This window comes from Syngnathoides biaculeatus, chromosome 12, assembly GCF_019802595.1.
Source record: "Syngnathoides biaculeatus isolate LvHL_M chromosome 12, ASM1980259v1, whole genome shotgun sequence".
NCBI lineage: Eukaryota > Metazoa > Chordata > Actinopteri > Syngnathiformes > Syngnathidae > Syngnathoides > Syngnathoides biaculeatus.
Window position 1 is genome coordinate 13,345,992 of NC_084651.1, and position 19,940 is coordinate 13,365,931.

General features: G+C 41.0%; 3 protein-coding genes across 7 annotated transcripts; 1 reads left to right on the top strand and 2 right to left on the bottom strand.

Annotated features, from left to right (window-relative positions):
* Nucleotides 1-434: 434 nt before the first annotated feature.
* On the bottom strand, nucleotides 435-3,237 carry zgc:153981 (dual specificity protein phosphatase family protein). The gene is made up of 3 exons (XM_061837705.1): nucleotides 3,113-3,237; nucleotides 714-931; nucleotides 435-646 (listed from the first exon to the last, which is right to left on the bottom strand). Exons 1-3 carry the CDS (start codon nucleotides 3,235-3,237, stop codon nucleotides 435-437), a joined length of 555 nt encoding a protein of 184 aa, XP_061693689.1.
* A 1,164-nt stretch (nucleotides 3,238-4,401) lies between these two features.
* si:ch211-223p8.8 (dual specificity protein phosphatase 13A family protein) lies at nucleotides 4,402-6,958 on the bottom strand. 4 transcript variants are annotated; one of them, XM_061837663.1, is made up of 6 exons: nucleotides 6,872-6,958; nucleotides 6,355-6,667; nucleotides 6,123-6,202; nucleotides 5,142-5,356; nucleotides 4,853-5,063; nucleotides 4,402-4,472 (listed from the first exon to the last, which is right to left on the bottom strand). In XM_061837663.1, exons 2-5 carry the CDS (start codon nucleotides 6,475-6,477, stop codon nucleotides 4,855-4,857), a joined length of 627 nt encoding a protein of 208 aa, XP_061693647.1. In that variant the 5' UTR covers nucleotides 6,478-6,667; nucleotides 6,872-6,958; the 3' UTR covers nucleotides 4,402-4,472; nucleotides 4,853-4,854. The 4 variants fall into 4 exon arrangements, with proteins under 4 accessions (XP_061693647.1, XP_061693649.1, XP_061693646.1 ...); XM_061837665.1 differs by lacking the exon at nucleotides 4,402-4,472 and having other exon boundaries at nucleotides 4,597-4,959; nucleotides 5,035-5,063; XM_061837662.1 differs by lacking the exon at nucleotides 4,402-4,472 and having other exon boundaries at nucleotides 4,597-5,063.
* On the top strand, nucleotides 6,933-15,473 carry LOC133510014 (sphingomyelin synthase-related protein 1-like). Of its 2 annotated transcripts, none has more exons than XM_061837661.1 (6): nucleotides 6,933-7,083; nucleotides 8,369-8,983; nucleotides 9,102-9,197; nucleotides 11,543-11,706; nucleotides 11,794-11,944; nucleotides 14,269-14,502. In XM_061837661.1, exons 2-6 carry the CDS (start codon nucleotides 8,373-8,375, stop codon nucleotides 14,351-14,353), a joined length of 1,107 nt encoding a protein of 368 aa, XP_061693645.1. In that variant the 5' UTR covers nucleotides 6,933-7,083; nucleotides 8,369-8,372; the 3' UTR covers nucleotides 14,354-14,502. The 2 variants fall into 2 exon arrangements, with proteins under 2 accessions (XP_061693645.1, XP_061693644.1); XM_061837660.1 differs by having other exon boundaries at nucleotides 6,935-7,083; nucleotides 11,543-11,660; nucleotides 14,269-15,473.
* Nucleotides 15,474-19,940: the final 4,467 nt, after the last annotated feature.

A 19,940-nucleotide genomic window follows, 5' to 3' on the forward strand; every position in this document is an offset into this window, starting at 1 on the left:
TAATTGGATTGATCAGTGATGTAGAATAATCTGTTTCAAAATAATGAAAATAATAATAATAATCATAATAATAATATTTTTTTACGGTAACAGTTAATATATGCAGCTGGGAAAAAATAAACTGTGCATTTGTAATACATAGACTAATACAATGCATTCCAGAGTGCTGCTGAACGTAACTTTTTGCCCCTACACACAGGACCACTTTGGCAATAATAAAAAAGGACACGACCCCCACCCCCAATTCCGCCACATCAGAAATCAGAACTGTAAATATAAAATTGTTGACATTTTAGTACATTACAAAGATGAAGAAATGAGGCCCTTGAAAGGCCAGCAGCATCCTTCACACTCAAATGTGTTTTCAGTACGGAGAAAAGATATTTATAGAAAGGTTGTAGCAGAAAGGAAGTAAATAAAAAGGTAGTGTTGTTTCAGAGGAGGGGGCACAGCCTCCTTTTGAATACCAACTGTTCACTCAGCTTGTGAAGGAGCATGAGGAAGTTCCGATTGGGGTAAATGGCCCGCTTCTGCACAATGTGTCTAAGAGCATCCTGAAGATTGAGGCGTTGACGCAGCATGAGGTAGGCCAGTGCCAAGGAGGCTGAGCGACTCACTCCCATAATGCAATGCACCAGAACTTTCCCTGAAAAGTCCCAGCAAGAAAGTCAAAGACAAGATTAAAACGCGGAGGGTGACTGACACGTTATTACCTTGGTTGTACTTAAGGCCTTTATGGATGAAGTCAGCTGCATGTTTGAAGTACCGGCTGAGGTCAAAGTGGTCCGAATCTTCTGCTGGTATGCCACAGTAAACACAACTGTTGCCATAGAAACATTGGTCCCCGATGCTTCCCTGCTTGGAGTGAGCTGCATTCAGGACGTGTGTGATGCCCATTTTGGATAATGTATTTTTATTCTGTGCTACAGCTCTTTAAAAAAATGGAATAAAACATACAAAAACAGATGTAAGACAGTTTAATGAATTGAAAAAAAAAGGTTCTGCAAAAAAAAGATAAGCCCTTTTTGCATGACATACCACCGCACTTCATCAGCAATTTCAAAAATATATGGTTGTCTTTATACTTCTATTTTGTTATTGTTTTGTGTTGTATTTTATGTGATTAAACGCAATACAAGTGCTTTGTTATATTTTGCTGGTTTGACCAAGGGGATTTATTCCAAATTCAAACATAACATGTGCATAAACTCGTCAGATTTCGGAACCTAAGCGGGTTTGGCCCTAGTTAGTACTTGGATGGGAGACCGCTTGGGAATACCAGGTGCTATAAGCTTCTCTCCCAGGCTAAAATCCAGAGAGGTTGCGTCAGGTACGGCATCCGGCGTAAAAACTGTGCCAAATAAATATGCGTTCATCTGAGATGACACGCTGTGGCGACCCATAACGGGACAAGCCGAAAGGAGAAGAAGAAGAAGACAATGTAAAAAAAAAAACTGAAGCGTATTAGGCGTATTGAGGCGTTTTTCCTAGAAAGTATGTTTAGTATTATTGTGAGCCACTCCAGCACGAGGTCTGGTCTCCCGAGCAGCACTCCAAGAGAATAATCACCATGGTAACAATCTGATCTGACTCAGTCACCCGCTTAAAAGACCAAAACAACAAGCCTGTTTTGTATTATGTCAGGAGAACTCATGTCATTAGCCGATATGCCATGGGTCATTCAGGCAAGCAATTCTGAGATCAACACTCATCTCATCCATTCATGCCCATCTGCAGACAAATGTTGTCTTGTCTCAGCTGTACTTCTGTAAAGTAAACTCCTTTTTGTCACAAATATTTGTGTCTGTGAGGTTCTGTTTGAGATCGTACAACAGGCTATGGTCTGTTGAGTTGGCAAACTTTCATATGTAGCGCACCTAAATTATTGAGACGATAACCAGTATTCCTCTAGTCACTGCTAATAAAAGCAAGAGTGGTGCCCCGAGGTGATTTTATTGTGTTTATGACACGAGATGAGTGTGGTGAAGCACCTAAGTGTGAAATAAAGAACCACTGGAAAAGTTGGAAAGGATTTTGATTATCATTTTAAGATCAATTGTGACGACGATCAATTCAGAGCCAGGATACGGAGCCATTCACATCACAGGTGAGAGGGGCAGCCTTCAAAGATAGTGAAGTTGTCTTCGGCCACAGTGATGCAATGTACCATAATCCACAGACAACAGGTTCGGAAATGCTCAGATTTCATTGTTGTTCTAATGCGTCATTCACAGAGAGCAGAAACAGGAAATCTTGGACTTTGCTGACCTTGGAGCATGATCCCCAACAGCCAGGGGGACAGGAACAGTCAGACGTGATAAAGCTGAACTTTCACTCGGTTGTGTTGTCGCATTTTGCATGTATGGTTGTTGGACTCTCTGATAGATTGGATCTTCAACTAAATTTTAAATACAGTGCATCATTGTGGCTCGTAGAACGTGATGGGCTGACAGATTGGCTTTGTTTCGTTACGTAAATAGCAGATTGTGACAGTTCGATTTATCTAACAAAATTATTGACAAAGAGGGTGGCACGGTGGCATAGATGGAAAGTGTTGGCCTCACAGTTCTGAGGTCCAGGGTTCAATCCCAGCCCTGCCTGTGTGCAGTTTCCATGTTCTCCCTGTACCTGCATGGGTTTTCTCCGGGCACTCTGGTTTCCCCCCATATCCCAAAAACCTGCCATATTAATTGGACGCTCTAAATTCCCCCTAGGTGAGATTGTGCATGCGAATGTTCTCTGTCTCCTTGTGTCCTGCTCCATAGTCTTCTTTCTTTCAATGTTTATGTTCTAGGAAGCTATCAATTTTATGGATTCCTCCATAATAATCATTTTTGTTTTCCTTTAAATTCCATTTGATAGGTAATACTGTAGCTGTGAATATTATTGCAAAAATGCATCCGTGTCTCCTGCTATATGGATTTGAGCATGGACCCGATTTCTATCAGTTTGAACAAATAGAGTGATTTTTTTTTTGGTATTATCAGTGTAGAAGGATTAAAAAAAAAAACAGCAAAATATGTCAGAATGCTACAAAAGTGTCAGAGTTTTGTTTGAATGACTCCAAGAGCCTAAGCTGCCATCCTTGCACTATTACTGAGGCATCACTCACATGTTTCCTATGTAGAGGTTTGGCCAGACTTCATCAACTGCAGTGAGCTCCAGTGTGCAGGAATCCAGAATGAGCTCCAGTTGTTTAATGAGCACCAGGTCCTGTTGCTCCTTACGCCCTGACATTTTCTCCTCACTGGCACAAGGAGCACAACACCGTGTGTGTCTGTGATAGAGACAGACAGACAGACAGACCAGGAGTCTGGTGTCTCGTCACTGCCAGAGGCTGTTTGCTGCTCACTGAAGGACGCAAGCAGCTGCTTGCACGTCGCCGGCCTCCAAAATTAGCTGACTGCTCACACTTTGACTCCATGTTATTATTTGACATTGCATGATTGCCAAAAGGCAAAGACGACGATGCTGAGGTCACTCCAGCAGTGCAACTTCCTGCTTACTGCTTTCCGGATATCAAAACAAAACAATATGTTGACCAAAATGAGCTCAACTAGGTAGCTATTCTGGAATCGATACGACATCATGACAGACCACGGGGCCCAATATGGGTTATGTGTTGCTATATTGTTGGTGATTTTCCCAATAATAATAAAATGCTGTAAACTATTTAACTGATTCTGAAGTGACTATACATATTCCAAAAACCAATAATGTTTAATACTCTATTTTTGGAGTCAGTACATCTTTGACAAGGCATAAATGATTCAGATTTTTGTGACTCGTGATTCCCAAACAGTGTGCCGGGGTACATTAGTGTGCCGTGAGCGCTCTTCAGGTGTGCTGTGGGAAGTTATCTAATTTTATGTAATTGCTAAAAAAACATTTATTCCAAGAAATAATGCATCTTTATTCATCTATTTATGCCGGTGAGGCACAATGACAGAGAGAACAAAAAAATAATCCTCTTCTATTAGATGGCAGGAAGTAAATACAGTAATTAATCGATCCATTTTTGGTAGCATTTACTTTTGTTGGTGTCCCGTGGTATTTTTCAATTGTAAAATATGTGTCTTGGCTCTATAAAAGTTGGAAATCACTGGTCTTGAGACCTCCGCCTGTTCAGACCACATCTAAAACTTGGTGCAAAATAGACCGCTTATCTAGTGTGTCATTTGGGGAATTTGATCGGGACCCAAGCAGACAGATTTGTTCGTTTATGTGTTGTCAAACTGGCCAAAAGCAGTGAAGATGCTTCACTCACGCACAGATCGCTGAAATTACAATTCTTCATATTATGCATAGAGGTGTCACCATTAAGACTGTTATTGCCTTTAAAATTCAGCTGTCAATGGCAGTGAAGGAGTTTTAAAGGGAATGAGAGAAGCCACTTTGATTGGCTGCGAATGAAGTTGGCTGGAAACTCTCATGGTGTCCTCCCAGGTGCCAATCCGCCTCACTGCGCCGGTCTATGAAATAATTAGCCAAATTTTATATACTTTTAAATTTTCATTTTATTTTGTAACTTTTTAATATATCTTTTCGTTTCATTCTGAATACATTCATACAAACGTTTCTTCACCTAGCTGGGAGTCGTAATTCATGCACCTATTAAATAAACTGTCACACTTTTCAAGTGTCATCAATTTAACATAGTGTAGTGTTTGGTGCATTGTTGATGATTTTGCATTGAAAAGCACATTTAACATGTTTAGATCTTTTTTTTAAATTTGTTGTGATAACATTATTAGATTGTATGTAATGTAAACTTGGATGAGGGCATTACATTTACTGATTAATTTTGCATACAAATGAATTGCTTGAGACGGTAAAGCAGTAGTCTACGAACTTCTATTTTGGTAACGTCTCTCCTTTGCTCTGCAGGGTCCGTTCGAGACGCAAAAGCTGCCGCAGGAAACCTCTGTTTGGGAAGATCCAGCGCTTCTGCTGCACACACTGAATTGCAGACAGGAGACTGAGGTGATGGTGAATCATCAGGTAGGCAAGGACCAATGTGGCTGAGCGACTCACACCCACAGCACAGTGCACCAGTACTCTTCCTGGGTACCATCATCATCATTTATTGGTGGTTATTCAGCATCTTGCAAGGCTTTTACAGCAGCAGCATCACACCATACCTCCAGACGTCAGAGCCTGGTCAATGAAGGCAGCAGCCGGGCTGAAGAAAGGTGAAAGTTCAAATGTCGGGAGGTCATTGGCTGGCACACCGTAGTATTTCACCGTGGTTCCGTAGAAGTCGTTACTGCCTTTGCAGCACAGTTTGCCATGCGATGCGTTCAGCACATAAGTGATTCCCAGCGTCCACAGTCCGAACCTATCATGTGACATGACCCTCCAAACAAAAAAATATATGCACGATATAATACTTGATACACAGTGGGTCCCAAAAGTCACAAGACACTTCCTTTTAGCAATTTTGTTTGGACAGTCAGTCTGACAGATGTGAGGCCATTAGCATTTGACAGTTTAAGTTTTGCAATTTTCTAAGCACATCATTCCTTACCAGGGAAGGGTGCTTTTCTTTCTGCGACTGCACTTCAGTACCTGTTTCAAAAGCTTTGTGGCTTTTGGGGGGGCTGCTCTAATGTGGAGTGCAATCTATGCTGTAATAGCAAGAAAGAGAATTTGTTCTTGACAAACCACTGAGCAGAAATCCAGCTGCTACCACCACTGATGAAAACACTGAACTCTTAGAGGAGGTATTTGCACAAAGCCAGGGAAAGTAAAGTCTACCATGAGCCTGATTTGAGCTAAGTATCCGCAAAATCTCAATTCAGCAGCTACTGCGGAGAAGGATAAAGCTCTAAAGCCGACCGACTTCAGAGCGTTCAAAGATTTCAAGCAGAAGCTCAACAACCTGAAGTTGGAAAGGGTGGGGCTTGTAAAACTCTTGGAGTTTGGTGTTCTCATCACTGATGGTAGAAACAGATCTTCCAATGCATGACTGGTCCTAAGCGGATCCCGTTTCAAGAATCTTGCCATACACAGTACAGTCCTGCATAAAATTTACTATGCGTTGAAGCAATGTGACAGCCAAAAAACCTCTCAAACTGGCCCCGAACTGCAGCCGATAACGGAAAAACTAGTTGCCTACTCACATGTCACCCAGGTACAGGTTGGGCCAGACTTCATCTCCATGGCGACAGGAGCGAGGAGCCGCATGTAAAACCTCCACCAGCTCCTCGAGAGAGACCTCTGTTAGTGACTGCTCGCCCTCTGTGTCGTCTTCACCCACATTATCCTTCCTGGAGTCTTCAGTGTCACATTTCACTGCAAACACACTGCTCATGATAAAGCTAAAGCAAGTTTTTTTTAAAACCTAAAACTCACATGCTGCGTTGTCCTGTCTGCTCTTGGATGCCCCTTGACTGCCGAGGACAGCTGGGGATCTTTGGCACAGGAAAGATTTTTCACAGGATTGTTTTTTGTCACTTTAATGGCGACACTGTTCATTAAGTTTCAAACGAGTGCCCTATATAAATAAATAAATGAATTATTTAATTGAACACATTAATAATATTATTAATCTTCTTCTTCTTTTCCTTTTGGCTTGTCCCGATAAGGCGTTGCAACAGCGTGTCATATTTTTCCATCTAAGCCTCCCGTGCATCTTCCTCACTAACACCCACAGTCTTCGAGTGCCCTGTATAAATAAATGAATAAATGAATTAATGAAATGAACACATTAGTAATATTATTAATATTAGAAATAATATACAATGTATAAATACAAATATGACGCTACAATATTCATAATATATATTTTTTATTATTTATTTGAAGCTCGAGACGCATCGTTCGGAAATATGGATAACCTATTCCTAGATTGGCCAGTAGGTGGCAGTACCCTCGACATGCGACCTTCGAGTGACGCTCCTTGGCTCGTCTTGTGCGCTGTCGTTTGGTTACCGCTAGTTCCTGTTTGCCGTTGCCTGGTTGTGAAAGTAGAAGGCACAATGTTGGCTGCGGATGTGGAACACTCTTGCAATGCGAGAGGAGCACGCCTTACCTCCTCCTCCTCCTCCTCTCTCTGACGGAAGCGCCGACACTGGTTCTTTGGTAAGAAAACGTACATTTACTTTTTAGACTTCCACACTGTTGATTTCACCTATATATTTTTTTGTTTGTTTCTTTGGACGTTTAATTTTTTAAAAAAAGTTTAATATATTAACAAAGTAATTGGGTCCTTCCTTGCTGTCCGTTTACGAGAGTCCATTTTTTTGTATATTTGTTTTTTTTATAGCTCTGAGGGTGTAGTTTGTTCTTCTGAATTCCAACATTTGCCGTATTCGGCTGTGTTACTTTACAGGGTGAAAGGCCCATATTGTGCAAGTGTCTCGAATCACGACGTGTGTCGGTGTGTGACTCAACAACCAAAACATGCTGACTTGACACTTAAGGCAGCCCCTCCCAGAGGGCAGCTGTCCCAGTAAAATGTATCCACAAAAAATAAATAAACACGTAATGATTCATTACAGGGAATACTGGCACCCGTGTGGTCTTATTGCGTGCACTACATTTATAATTCATCTGTTTGTTATTTGAGTTTTGTTGACCTTTGAGTTGAATGGTGGGAGCTCAACATGCTGCGTTTTGGTCATCTTATCTGCAGGTTAAAGGGCAAGAACAGTTTATTTAATCTCTGTGCATGTCAATAGGAGGAAGGGAACATGTGACCTGAGTATTTATGTCATTTATGTAGTGCAGCATCATTAAGTACACAAGCACCTAATCAACACGTGAAACACCGCGATCATAGCGCCTCTTATATTGCTGTACAACGTTAAAATTAAGATGTGAATATTCATCCACTGACAACCATATTTCATACAATTAATATAGTTTTGTCTGAAACTAATGGCACTTAAAACACTTTATTGAATGTGTTTATGGAAGAACATCGACATTGTCCAGGTGTGTAAAGTAATCACACACAAGATAAGGTTAGCTCATATTCTCTAGTAGTCCTGGAGCGGGAATAGTGGGCAGTTATTACCATTCTGATAGTCTTTCACCCGAAAATGTATTTGACAGCAGCCTTTTTATTTCCAATTTTAATTGTACTCATTTGCATACAAGGATTGTACAGTGGCCCTGACATAAGTTTAGGAATAGGTGAGGGGGAAAAATTGAATGTCAGTGCTGCTCAGTTAAGGTATTTGATGAACTAGTTTTTTCGGTCAAATGTTGACAATGCTAGAAGGTCAGGATGCTTCGATCAGTTAGTGTGGCCTACATGCTTTGGATGGTCCCTTTCAAGGGATCTCTTTAATCATGGAGTCCTCTGTATCATTAGGTGTCATTTTGCTACTTAGTCACTATGACTTTGTGTGTCTGTTTATAGTGGCATGGCATCAGAGAGCAGTGTGAGCGCTTGGAGCTGCAAACAGGTGGCCCAGTGGCTGCAGCGCCAAGGATTCGATGACTACGTGGATCTGCTGTGTGCTGACCACCGCCTAGATGGACCCAGTCTTCTGGCTCTGACTGAGGCTGACCTGCACGGGCCACCTCTGAGCCTCAAGGTGCTGGGAGACATCAAGAGGCTGGCAATAGCCCTCCGCCAGCTTCAGAGACAGAACCAAGCCCAGCTGGAGGAGCTGGGTCTCCAGCCTAGGGAGAGCCTACCGCAGAGGCCCTGCGTGGCGACTGGATGGAGCTGCGACGGAGGCGACAGGCGCTGCAATAGAGGGGAATGTTCCGGGGATGGCACTGAGCTACGATTGAGGAATGGCACTCGATCTGAATACAGATATGGAGGAACTCAGTGTCACACACACTCCAACGGGACCTGTCGGGGGGACCTGGCCGGAAGACTGGACCCGGAGGTGTGGAAGACCATCATTAGTGTCATTTATGTGTTTTTAGTGTTTGGCTTTACTTCCTTTGTTATGGTCATTGTACACGAGCGAGTACCAGACATGGGGACCTATCCACCGCTTCCCGACATCTTCTTGGACAGGTATCAGCACTGCATGATTCCTGATAAACAACATATAGGTTGATCGCTATAGTTCATCTGCACCTTGTCCCCATATCTAATCTGCATGCTGACATGGTTGTATTTTAACCTCTGACAGTTTTCCCAGAATCCCTTGGGCTTTTGCAATGGCTGAAGCCTGTGGCCTCATCCTTTGCTACATGCTCATAGTGATCCTGCTGCTTCATAAACACAGGTAAAACATCGCTCCGGCCATCATATGATGACCCCTTTCTTAAGGCCGAGTTGGTTTAAATCTTCAACAAGTAATTTGCTAAATTTTATGTATAGTTTGACAGTAAAATTTAACTGGGAGTGTCATTAAACAGCATGAATACTCTTTGAGGAAAAATTGTTCATTATCGACTAAACTGCTGCTGTTTGTGAAGTGTGTTTGAGTTCACTGCCACCATCGAGCATTCATATGTCTAGTTTGAGCTCGTAAGTCAGAGCAAAAAAAAAAAAGAAATAGTCTTAATGTTGTTGTCTCAAAACTTGCAAATCTTAAGGCAGTAGATGAATTACCTTCATTGAGGAAATGCAGAAGATGTGGATCCCTGCCTGCTGATAGTGCGTTAACTCCCAGAGCAAAGTAAAATATTGTCTTTAAAACACAACCAAATAACAAACATAGTTTGCTCAATTACACAACTCACATGGCAAAGGATGACAGGGGCGTAACAATTTTACTTCTCGGTCAGTAGCAACACTTCTGTTGTGACTCAAACTGCAAAAGTCAAATGACGTAACAACTAAATTTCACAAAAGTGACTTAACATTTTTTATTCTTTATTTTGTCTGACCATATTACAGTGATCACCTTAATTCAAAGATTTTTTTTTTAAATGAAATGTATTGCTCTTACAAAAGATCAATATAGTTTGCCTCTGTAGTTTTGTCTATTTGCTAGTGGGCTTCTTTCTGTCTCATGGGGAATGACACAACACTTTACGATTACACTGAGACTCCCAGGATGTTGGGAGAATGCTTCTTTGGAGACTCAACAGCAAAAAGACACGATATAATCCTTAACAAGATTTGGAAATGAAATCTGTTCTTCTACTTGTGCCCCAACAAAAGCCTCTTTCCTGAATAGAAGCCAGAAAGTGGGCATAACAAAGCCATAAAGAAGCGTTTATCTTCCTGACCCTTTTACGCAGAACCTAGCCAAGCGAGATATTGCCTCTATTCTACACGCGCTGCTCGCATATGCTTTAATGTCACAAATTCTTATTGGACGGCCACATTTCCTCAGGGTGGAAGAAGCGAGTGTCAAACTTCACACCCTTTCCCTAGAATTGCAGAATTCACCTGTACATAAAGCAGTATGCATGCATACTGAGTTTAACAAGCTTGACAGATTTTTAACATGTAAGAGAGAAAAAAATGCCGTGTGCTTATTGCTCTTACATGGTGTGCTATACTTTAGATGACCAATGTCACACAGCGATATCTCCACTGACAAGCTATCACTAGTTTGTTTCTTATTGTTTCTATTATTACAAAAGAAGGTAGAAGCAAACTCTCTGTCTCAGAGCCTTGCAGCAATCGTGTTTTTTTTTTCCACATGGACTAATGTTACTGCAGTTGTACGCATACAACTTAAATAAAAAAAGTTGGCCTTATGGGGACAAGCTAGGCCGAAAGAGTCCATAAAAGACCGAAAATGTCTAAAGGTTGTGATCATTTTAAACTCGACAAGGAAGATAAAAGATCTACATCTACAATTACTGACACAAGGTAGCATCAATGTTGACTAATTTGATTTTTTACCATTGTTAATTAGTATTTTAAAGCCCCTGCAAGGATGGACACGGCTGCAGGTGAACTATCAATTGCATTATTGAATAGAGTGATAAACCCATTCCTACATGAGTAACTCAACAGCTAACTTCAGACTTGTTCACTGACACGCACATCACTCACCAGGCCAGGGTCTGCCTTTTAAATCCATACACACTCACAGTCACAGATATTACAGCAGTACAGGAGTATAATGACCCGAAGATGACAAAAGTAATACCTGCACCTCATATCCACGTGATTGTGTTTAAAAATGCCAAAAAAAGAAAAAAAATTATCAGATTACTCGATTGATAGGCTCACTGGTTGGTAAAATATTTTGTTGATTTCTGCATCACTTCCATCCATCCATAGACAAAACAGTGTCTTACAAATCAGTAATATAGTGGGATCATGTTTGTGCATGCTTGTTCAACTTTATTCCCACCATTTTGTGTTAGTGCATTTAATACAGATAAGTAACATGGGTAAATAAAAATGGGAAAATGTTGGCTTTTACTGACTATGTGAACTGGGCTGAGGTTCATCATTTTGAGAGAAACTAATTCAGACTGAATCAACAGCATACCTCTTGGTTTCACCAGTGTAGTCCATTTTCTTTTTGCCTCAGTTGCTTCCAGGCACAATTACTTGCCGTGCAATTGTACTCTGTCAACAATCAGTTGGTTATCACACCCTTGAGCTTGGCAGTGCTGGTGCTAATCACAATAACAGTTTCATCCTCCGTGTTCCATTTAGATCCATTCTCATTAGACGGTTGTGTTCTCTGATGGGAACTGTGTTTTTGCTCCGCTGCTGCACCATGTTCGTCACCTCGCTCTCCGTGCCTGACCAGCATCTCAAGTGTGCCAGTAAGGTGAGAAGCTTCCCCGCACGTTCTATCAACTCTGAATTGAGCCCTTGTGAGTTGATGCTGAGGAGCTACTACTCCAGCTGTGAGTCATCCAATGACTGCCACTAACCGGGTTCTCTTTTTTTTCCCCCGTCAGACATACAGCAATACGATAGAAAAGATACAGAGGGCACTGACAATCTGGGTCGGATTTGGGATGACTCTTACCGGTGTCCAAACATGCGGCGACTACATGTTCAGCGGTCACACTGTTGTCATCACCTTGCTCAACTTTTTTGTGACAGAATGTGAGTGAAACACTTTTCGGGGAATTGCCTTATTTTTGCAAATAGTGGCCAGAGACTTTTGATTTCTATTGGGGGAGGCTTGTGTTTTGTGTGTGCCTGTAGTGGAGCCGCATTTTTGTAATCAAGTTTCAGCAAGTTTACCTGTACATCACAATTTATGGTCAGAAAAAAAAGGCAGATTGGGACAATTTAATCTTAAATCATGGTCGCAAATAACAATGTGAAGTGTAATCACTTACTTTTGGTCACTCATTCAAGTCATTCATTCATTTTGTATACTGCTTATCCTCACTAGGTTCGCTGACTCAGGGCGAGAGGAAGGGTACACCCTGGACTGGTCGCCGGCCAATAATAGGGCGCATAGACAACAACCATTCGCGCTCACATTCACATCTACAGCTGATTTTGAGTTTTCAGTGAACCTGCCGTGCATGTTTTTGGGATGTGTGAGGAAACCGAGGTACCCTGAGAAAACCCACACAGGCATGGGGAGAACATGCTAACTCTACACAGGCGAGGCTTGATTTGAACCCATCTTCTCAGAGCTGTGAGGCAGATGTGTTAACCCGCCACCAGCTTGTTTTGTTTTAAATACCGTATTTTCCGCATTATAAGGCCCACCTTCAATGAATGGCCTATTTTAAAACTTGTTTTCATATATAAGGCACGTCGAATAGACGCTACAGTAGAGGTTAGGGTTAGGTTAGGCACCCATTAGATGGAGCTTCACTAAAGGCTCAATATTGATCCATATATAAGGTGCACCGGATTATAAGGCGCACAGTCGGCTTTTGAGAAAATTAAAGGCTTTTAGGTGCGCCTTATAGTGAGAAAATGTGGTAATTAAATTTCATTCCATCCACCATGCCGGCTTGTCTTAATTGGCATTTTTTTGTTGCGGTTGGTCCAGCTGAAAGTTTGAAATCATGAGCCGCCACAAAGAGTGTTAATTGTATCTTACCCAACGTGCTTAGAAAACCAATTTCAAGATAAAAGCTTTACATTAATGGACATCAATGCCATTTTAAGTCTGTTCATGTTTGACCTTTGTTTGATCTCTACTGGATGATGCAACTGCAGTTCCAATTAAGTCAGAATTTTGTCCTGGTTTCATACACCCACTCAGTTTTTGGTTCAAAAGAATGTGTGACTCAGCCCTTCATTTCTTAGAATAGATAAGCATTTTGCAAGTTGTGTTAAACTGGTTCATCAGATAGCAAGGCGTATTTCATAGTGCAAGGCATGATTAGCGTATCGCATACTAACAAAAGAACATTTTAACCACACTACTATTTGGTCACATTGTGTCTTATGTAGCAGGTTAATGTGTTGAATGTTTATTTATACACTTATTTAGTCATTTATATTCCTCACAATTTTCTGTGTGTAAAACTGCATTTATTCTCTAGAAAATCTTTTGGGATTAATAATTGTGGGTGTCTAGATTGCAGATTGTGGAACATATTAATTGGATGGACATTATTCCCTCTGGGAAATAGTGCTTTGCTGTTCGTTTGATTCGGTTTTCGTATGGCTTTCTGGAATAGATTAATCGTGAAAAAAAAAAAAGGGTCCTTCGTATATGAGGCACTGCGTCTGTTTGAAGAATGAAGGTTATACTGTATGATTTAAAAAAAAAAAAAAAATTAAAGCTACAGTAGGTATTGCATTTTTCTAATCCAATAGAAACACACTTTCATGTGATTATCTGACGTCCTTGTGCCAGTCCATCTGGAAACCATCTTTCCTCAAGACATTAATCTTTAATAACCAACCATTTGAATTTTTAAAGAGGGTAAGGTAATTGGAAATTAAAGGCCAGCCACCCACTTGTGGAAACATTCTACTCCCTTAATGAATGTGGAGATGGGCCCGCATGCCTCTGAATTTGTTATTCTTATCCTTTGTATTTACATTTCCAGAGTTTTTACTAGCGTTTATGAAATTTCCATTAAGACTCAGAGCGACATTTTTAGTGCAATTTAGCATTTTATTGATAATTGACAATTTAGTTTACTTAGATTGGTATATTTCAGTAATAGCCATGGGGACTCTATTCTTAGTGGTGAAATAACACATTTGGTGCAAAAAGGACATGTTTACATTCAGCCTGATGGTGTTTGGGATGTGAGAATGACTGAAGGCACAGTGCTAAAAGTTTGACTCATGGATGTGTTCAGAGTTAAATTAGTTTTAGCATATATGATATTGCCTTTCGCTGAGTTATGCAGATGAAAGTAAGTGGATTTGCTTCACGATGACGTTCTTAAGTTCAAATGGTCAATTCTTTGTAGTAATACCTGTGACTTGTCACCTTTTGGTAGACACTCCAAGAACGTGGAATTTGATTCACACCATCTCGTGGGTGCTGAACCTCTTCGGGATCTTCTTCATCCTGGCTGCGCATGAGCACTACTCCATTGATGTCTTCATCGCCTTCTACATCACCACGCGCCTCTTCCTCTATTACCACACCTTGGCCAACACCCGTGCCTACCAGCAGAGCCGCAGAGCGCGCATCTGGTTCCCCATGTTCTCCTTCTTCGAGTGCAATGTGAACGGACCTGTCCCCAATCAGTACCACTGGCCTTTCAATAAACCTGCCTTCATGAAGACGCTCGTCGGGTAGACTGTAATGCTTTCCCTTTAAACCCCCCACCACCACCACCACCCAGTTTATAATTTTTGTGTATGTTCTAGCGCTCGTTTAAGATGAAGACGCGAGTATGGTTGCTTGCATACGAACTGCAAAGCGGATGAAACATTATCATCCAAGGAAGCCCAAAGATATTTGTCTGTTTAAAATTCCTCTCCAACCAAATGAGTTTTGTTTTGTTGTTTGTTTTTTTTTGCACACGGTTTTGTAACCAATTGTGGGTTGTTGTTTGTTTTGTTTGTTGGTGGGGGTTGGGTGGGGGGGTAATAAGTGGATGCACTGAACCCATCCTGGATGGAGTGCACAAGTTTGCCTTATATATTATAACCACTGCGGTACATATTCCACTCTATCCCACTCCCCTTTCCTGTGAATGAGCCACCTGGGTTTATTTTTTAGTAAAGCCATTTTTTCGTAACTTTTGAAATGCAGTTTCTGCTACTACCAAAGAAGCTTCTTCTGGACATTTCCTGTTCAGCGGGTGCTCTGATTTCATTTATGTACTAATTTATTTGTGTATTGTAATGATATATTTGTGACTGTTTAGTCACAGCTGCAGAGCAGAAGCTTCAATGCCCATGCATGAGACATCACTGCACCGACTGATGTCAGCAAGTAAATGTTCACTTTGTCAGGGTTTACAAAAACAACTATGCAATAGTCTGTAGGCATTTAAGCTTTTTTTTTTTTTTTTTTGCAATACAAGTGTTAATCTAAGTGTCTTTTGACTGAACTACCCAATGTTTACAACATCAGGAAGTTTTTATATTTTATACTGTCTGTGTTTTCATTAACATCAGTTTTCATGTTTGTTATATAAAGGTGATGTTAAGTGATTGTGCTTTATTTTTAATTAAATGAATATACAACTAGTTTTTATGTGTGCAAGAGTTCGAGTAACTCTCTAACTGTGCCTGCTTACGTGGGATTAATGTTTTACAGTTTTTTACTTTTTGCGTAGGATAAGAGAACCACTTAATCTTTCTAGTGCCTGTTTTGTTGCCAGTGTTTTTATCAGTGATTCCTGGCGTAACTATCGTTGCGTGAATGTCACTCAACTTCACACAACTGACATCGTGTACTTCTTGATACCGCAAAACAATTTAATGAATCAATGGCGCTTCTGCTGGGTGCAGCCAAGTGGTGCACTCCATTTTGCACCATTTGGTTTAATTGATCAAAAATGATTTCCCCACTCACACAATTGAATTTTTACCAATCTGTGAGTCCATTATCGTGCTTAACCAATGCAAACTTAGAGTTCTGCAGATTCTGCAGCATCTGCTGAAGAAAGAATGTTTGGCTTTGTGTTTCTTCATGTATGCAAAGTTGGATCTGAAGGGATTTTAGGAGAAAGCTGACCAATATTGACTTACTGCGTGCACCAGCACAGAAAAGATTGCGTTTGAAAGATCGATCACAGAAAACTTAGTCACATTTGAGAGGATTTGCTCCAGATGGTTGTGATTTTGAAACCTTTGGGTCTGGGGCATGCTCCACATTATTTACTGCTTTGAAGTCTTGAATGAACCCATTGATTTTTTTTTTTTTTTTTTTAACTGGAAACATTTGTTTTGTTTCCACAGGTGATTAAGAAAAGACAATAATGCCTTCTTTCAATAAGACATTAAATACAGCAGTGATGCCATGAATTGCCTCCTTTTAAAGTGAGTACTGTTTAAACTGAGGAAGATTTGAAACTGAATCAATAAATTTCTGCCCACCTCTTCATACCAATTTTTTTCCCGTTCTTTGGCAATTCACTTCCATAAAGTAATTTTTCATTATTAAAATACATAATTCTGGGCGGCACGGTGGATCCGCTGGTAATGCATTGGCTTCACAGTTCTGAGGTCTCGGGTTCAATCCTGGACCCGCCTGCGTGGAGTTTGCATGTTCTCCCCGTGCCTACGTGGGTTTTCTTGGGGTGCTCCGGTTTCCTCCCACATCCCAAAAACATCCAACACTAATTGGACACTCTAAATTTCCCCTCGGTGTGATTGTGAGTGCGGCTGTTTGTCTCGATGTGCCCTGCAATTGGCTGGAAACCAGTTCAGTGTGTATCCTGCCTCTTGCCTGTTGACAGCTGGGAGAGGGTCCAGCACTCCTTTTGCAACCCTCCTGAGGATAAGCTGCAAAGAAAATGGATGGATGGATGGATGGATGGATGGATGGATAACAATTCTGGCAAAACAATCAATATTTAATATCTTAACACCCACACATACTATATGCTATTTTAATTTTAAAAGCCTTACATGAGAGTTGGTAGGCACACTGTTAAAATCGCACTGTGTATTTTTGTCCATCTGTCAATTTTCTAGAGTGCTCCTCCTCATTAAGGTTGCAGAGGAGATGGAGCCTGTCCACCTTAAAAGAACCACCAAATACCAGGGTTTTGTGATGTAAAAAGATAGACCATTTCAAATTGTTTACTACCATTAAAATGACTCATTTATACAACTCACTTGAATAAAATGAACTGCTATGATGTGGTTGCACAAAAGTGCACACCCGCCTATATACCCCAAAGCCTAGCGATGTTACCAAGACAAGACAAGACATTGTTGTCTTGTACGAAACAGCCACTACTTGCCAGAATTTTCTGCAACACCTTCAATGTAGCTGTCCATATTTTGCCGCTTACCTGACCAATCTTATTTTTCATCTTTTCATCCATTTTTAGAGAAATGTGCAGTTCTTGGTAATGTAATTGTGCCATATTTTCCCCACTTAATGATGACAGCCTTCACTGTGTTCCACGGTAGAGCTAATAACTAGGAAATTATTTTGTCCACTTTTCCTCACTCATACCTTGACACAAATTACACAATGAGATCTCTGCTGCTTTGAAGAATCTCTGCAGTCTATGATTTGTGACAGAAAATAGTCGGGAAAAGCCTACTACAACTTATGAAATCTATTTGGAGTTGATCAGATGCACTTGGTGGCAAGTACACACCAATTTAACATGAATTACTTTGAATGTGATCGGTTAATTCTGAATTCAGATCCCTGGTTATGAGAGGGTGTGCACACTTGTGCAATCCCATGTACACCCCCCCTCCCCATTGATTTTTTTTCCAACTAATTTGTACAGGTAAGATGTAGATCATATTATGCCAGAAAAAGTTTTGAAGTGATTTATCTTGCTGTTTTATATTGACTGCATTTTCATGGGCGGCATGGTGAGGCAGCTGGAAAGCGTTGCCCTCACAGTTCTGAGGTCCCGGGTTCGATCCCGGCCCCGTCTGTGTGGAGTTTGCATGTTCTCCCCGTGCCTGCGTGGGTTTTCTCCAGGTACTCCGGTTTCCTCCCACATCCCAAAAACATGCAACATTAGTTGGACGGTCTAAATTGTCCTTGTGTCTGCCTCCGAGTACCCTGTGATTGGCTGGCAACCAGTCCAGGGTGTACCCCGCCCGCCTCTCGCCTGTTGGCACCTGGGATAGGCTACAGCAGTCCCGTGACCCTCGTGAGGATAAGCAGCAAAGAAAATGGACACAACTCGAAACAGACATCTCAGCATCAACCCAAGGGCTAACAGCACACGAGAGGTGTGTTTGCCTGCCAGCTGAAGTTCAAACGACCATAGCAGAAGATGTCTTGTTGCCATGGCAACGACAGTGACTATTGTAATATCTCCCAATTACCAAAAAGAAAAAAGAAAAAAAACCAAGTGTGCCATCAGTGTTTTCCAGCACAGTTCCTACTGGAACTATTTAACAGTGGTTGCATTTTCTTCGATTTCTCTGTGGAGGTGCAGTCATGTGTAGCGATTCGCGGTGTACACCTCGGAGAAAAACATCAGATGAATCCAAGTGAGCGAGGGCGGCGGAGAGAGAGACAGAGAGAGAGTGGAGCTCCTCCTGCACGCTGCATGCTTGGTTGGATTTCACTGACATTTGTGTGTGCGCATCACTTCACTAAGTGATGAATAAAACATCCCATTCCCTGCCAACGCTAAGAAGGTCTGCGTTGAGACAGGTGCGTGAACACAGCGTGACAAAAAAAAAAAAAAAAAAGTCAGAAGGGACCCACAGATTCCACCGTCTATTCCCTCGGGCCTTCCTCCGAGTGTTTAAGTGCCCTGCTGGGTTTTCGCTATCCCTTCGTCAAACACACTCCTTATTTTTATACTCCGTCTTGCCGCCGCTGATGTTGATCAAAGATATTTTGTTTGAAAAACCCTCCAAAAGCGGGGTTACCATGACGACCACCCAGAGGTTTGTGATATGGCAAGGAGTGTAGCTATTTGTGTCCTGTGATTGAGAGCTCGTGGATCCCACAGTGGAGAAATTAGCTCTCAGTTTGTGTTTATAATATTACATGTACTGTAATTGTTACAAACACACACACCCACACTTATCTTCCTGCCTAATTAGCACTAAGTACATATGAGTCACACTCTAGGGTGCAAAGATAGATGTTTTACATATTTGCATATGTCAATTATGTAAGCAAACCATATCTTTCAAGGCCATATTTCACATTGTATGATTAGTATCAAATACAGTACCTATTCCTCTTTGCATAACTGCCAAATTAAAATTCTAGTATTAGTAGAAGTTTCTCATTACTTCATATAATACATCCCTCGACCTGTACCATAACATGTTGTAGCTCTAGTATTCATAGTGCTAGTAGATACAGTACAATATATTGTATTTTTATCATTCAAATTATTACATGTGTGTCTTCAGATACGTCGTTCTGTAATCACAATTGTAACATAACAACAAATCACCTTCCCCACTGAAAGGAATAAAAATGAGAATCCGTTCCTGCACCCCACCCCAAAAATATTTTTTAATGAGAAAATAAATAGCACTCTGTAGTATTGTACATAAATAAACAGAATGTAAAATGAAACGGTTTTTCTCACACATTTATCTTCGGTTCAATGCTCATGATGTTGCGGCTTGTGGTATGCATCCCTTGGGTATCAGGGGCAGTGTAAGACAGACCTCTTCAGCAGTAACATTAGTCGTTCTTCACAGAGGATAAAATATATGCGTATGAGTGTTTTTATAGCTATATGCATGTGTTGCTCCACCATTTGTGTTCATTTAAAGGGATACACCACCACCACATACATAATATATATTAGCCAGTCCATTGACTTTCCCTCATATGTTAGTATTAGCAAGAAGGTAGTAGACATAAAGGCAAAGCTAAATATTTTTTTTAATATATATATAAAAAAAACAGGATACACTTGTTTTATGTTTTGCTTGACAGTAAATTTCAGGGAGTGAATGTAAAGTGAAGTAATGAAGCCTAATTTTTGAGAATTTAACTGAATCTTCTCGGCAAACTTCTACTTGTTGTGAGTTGAAA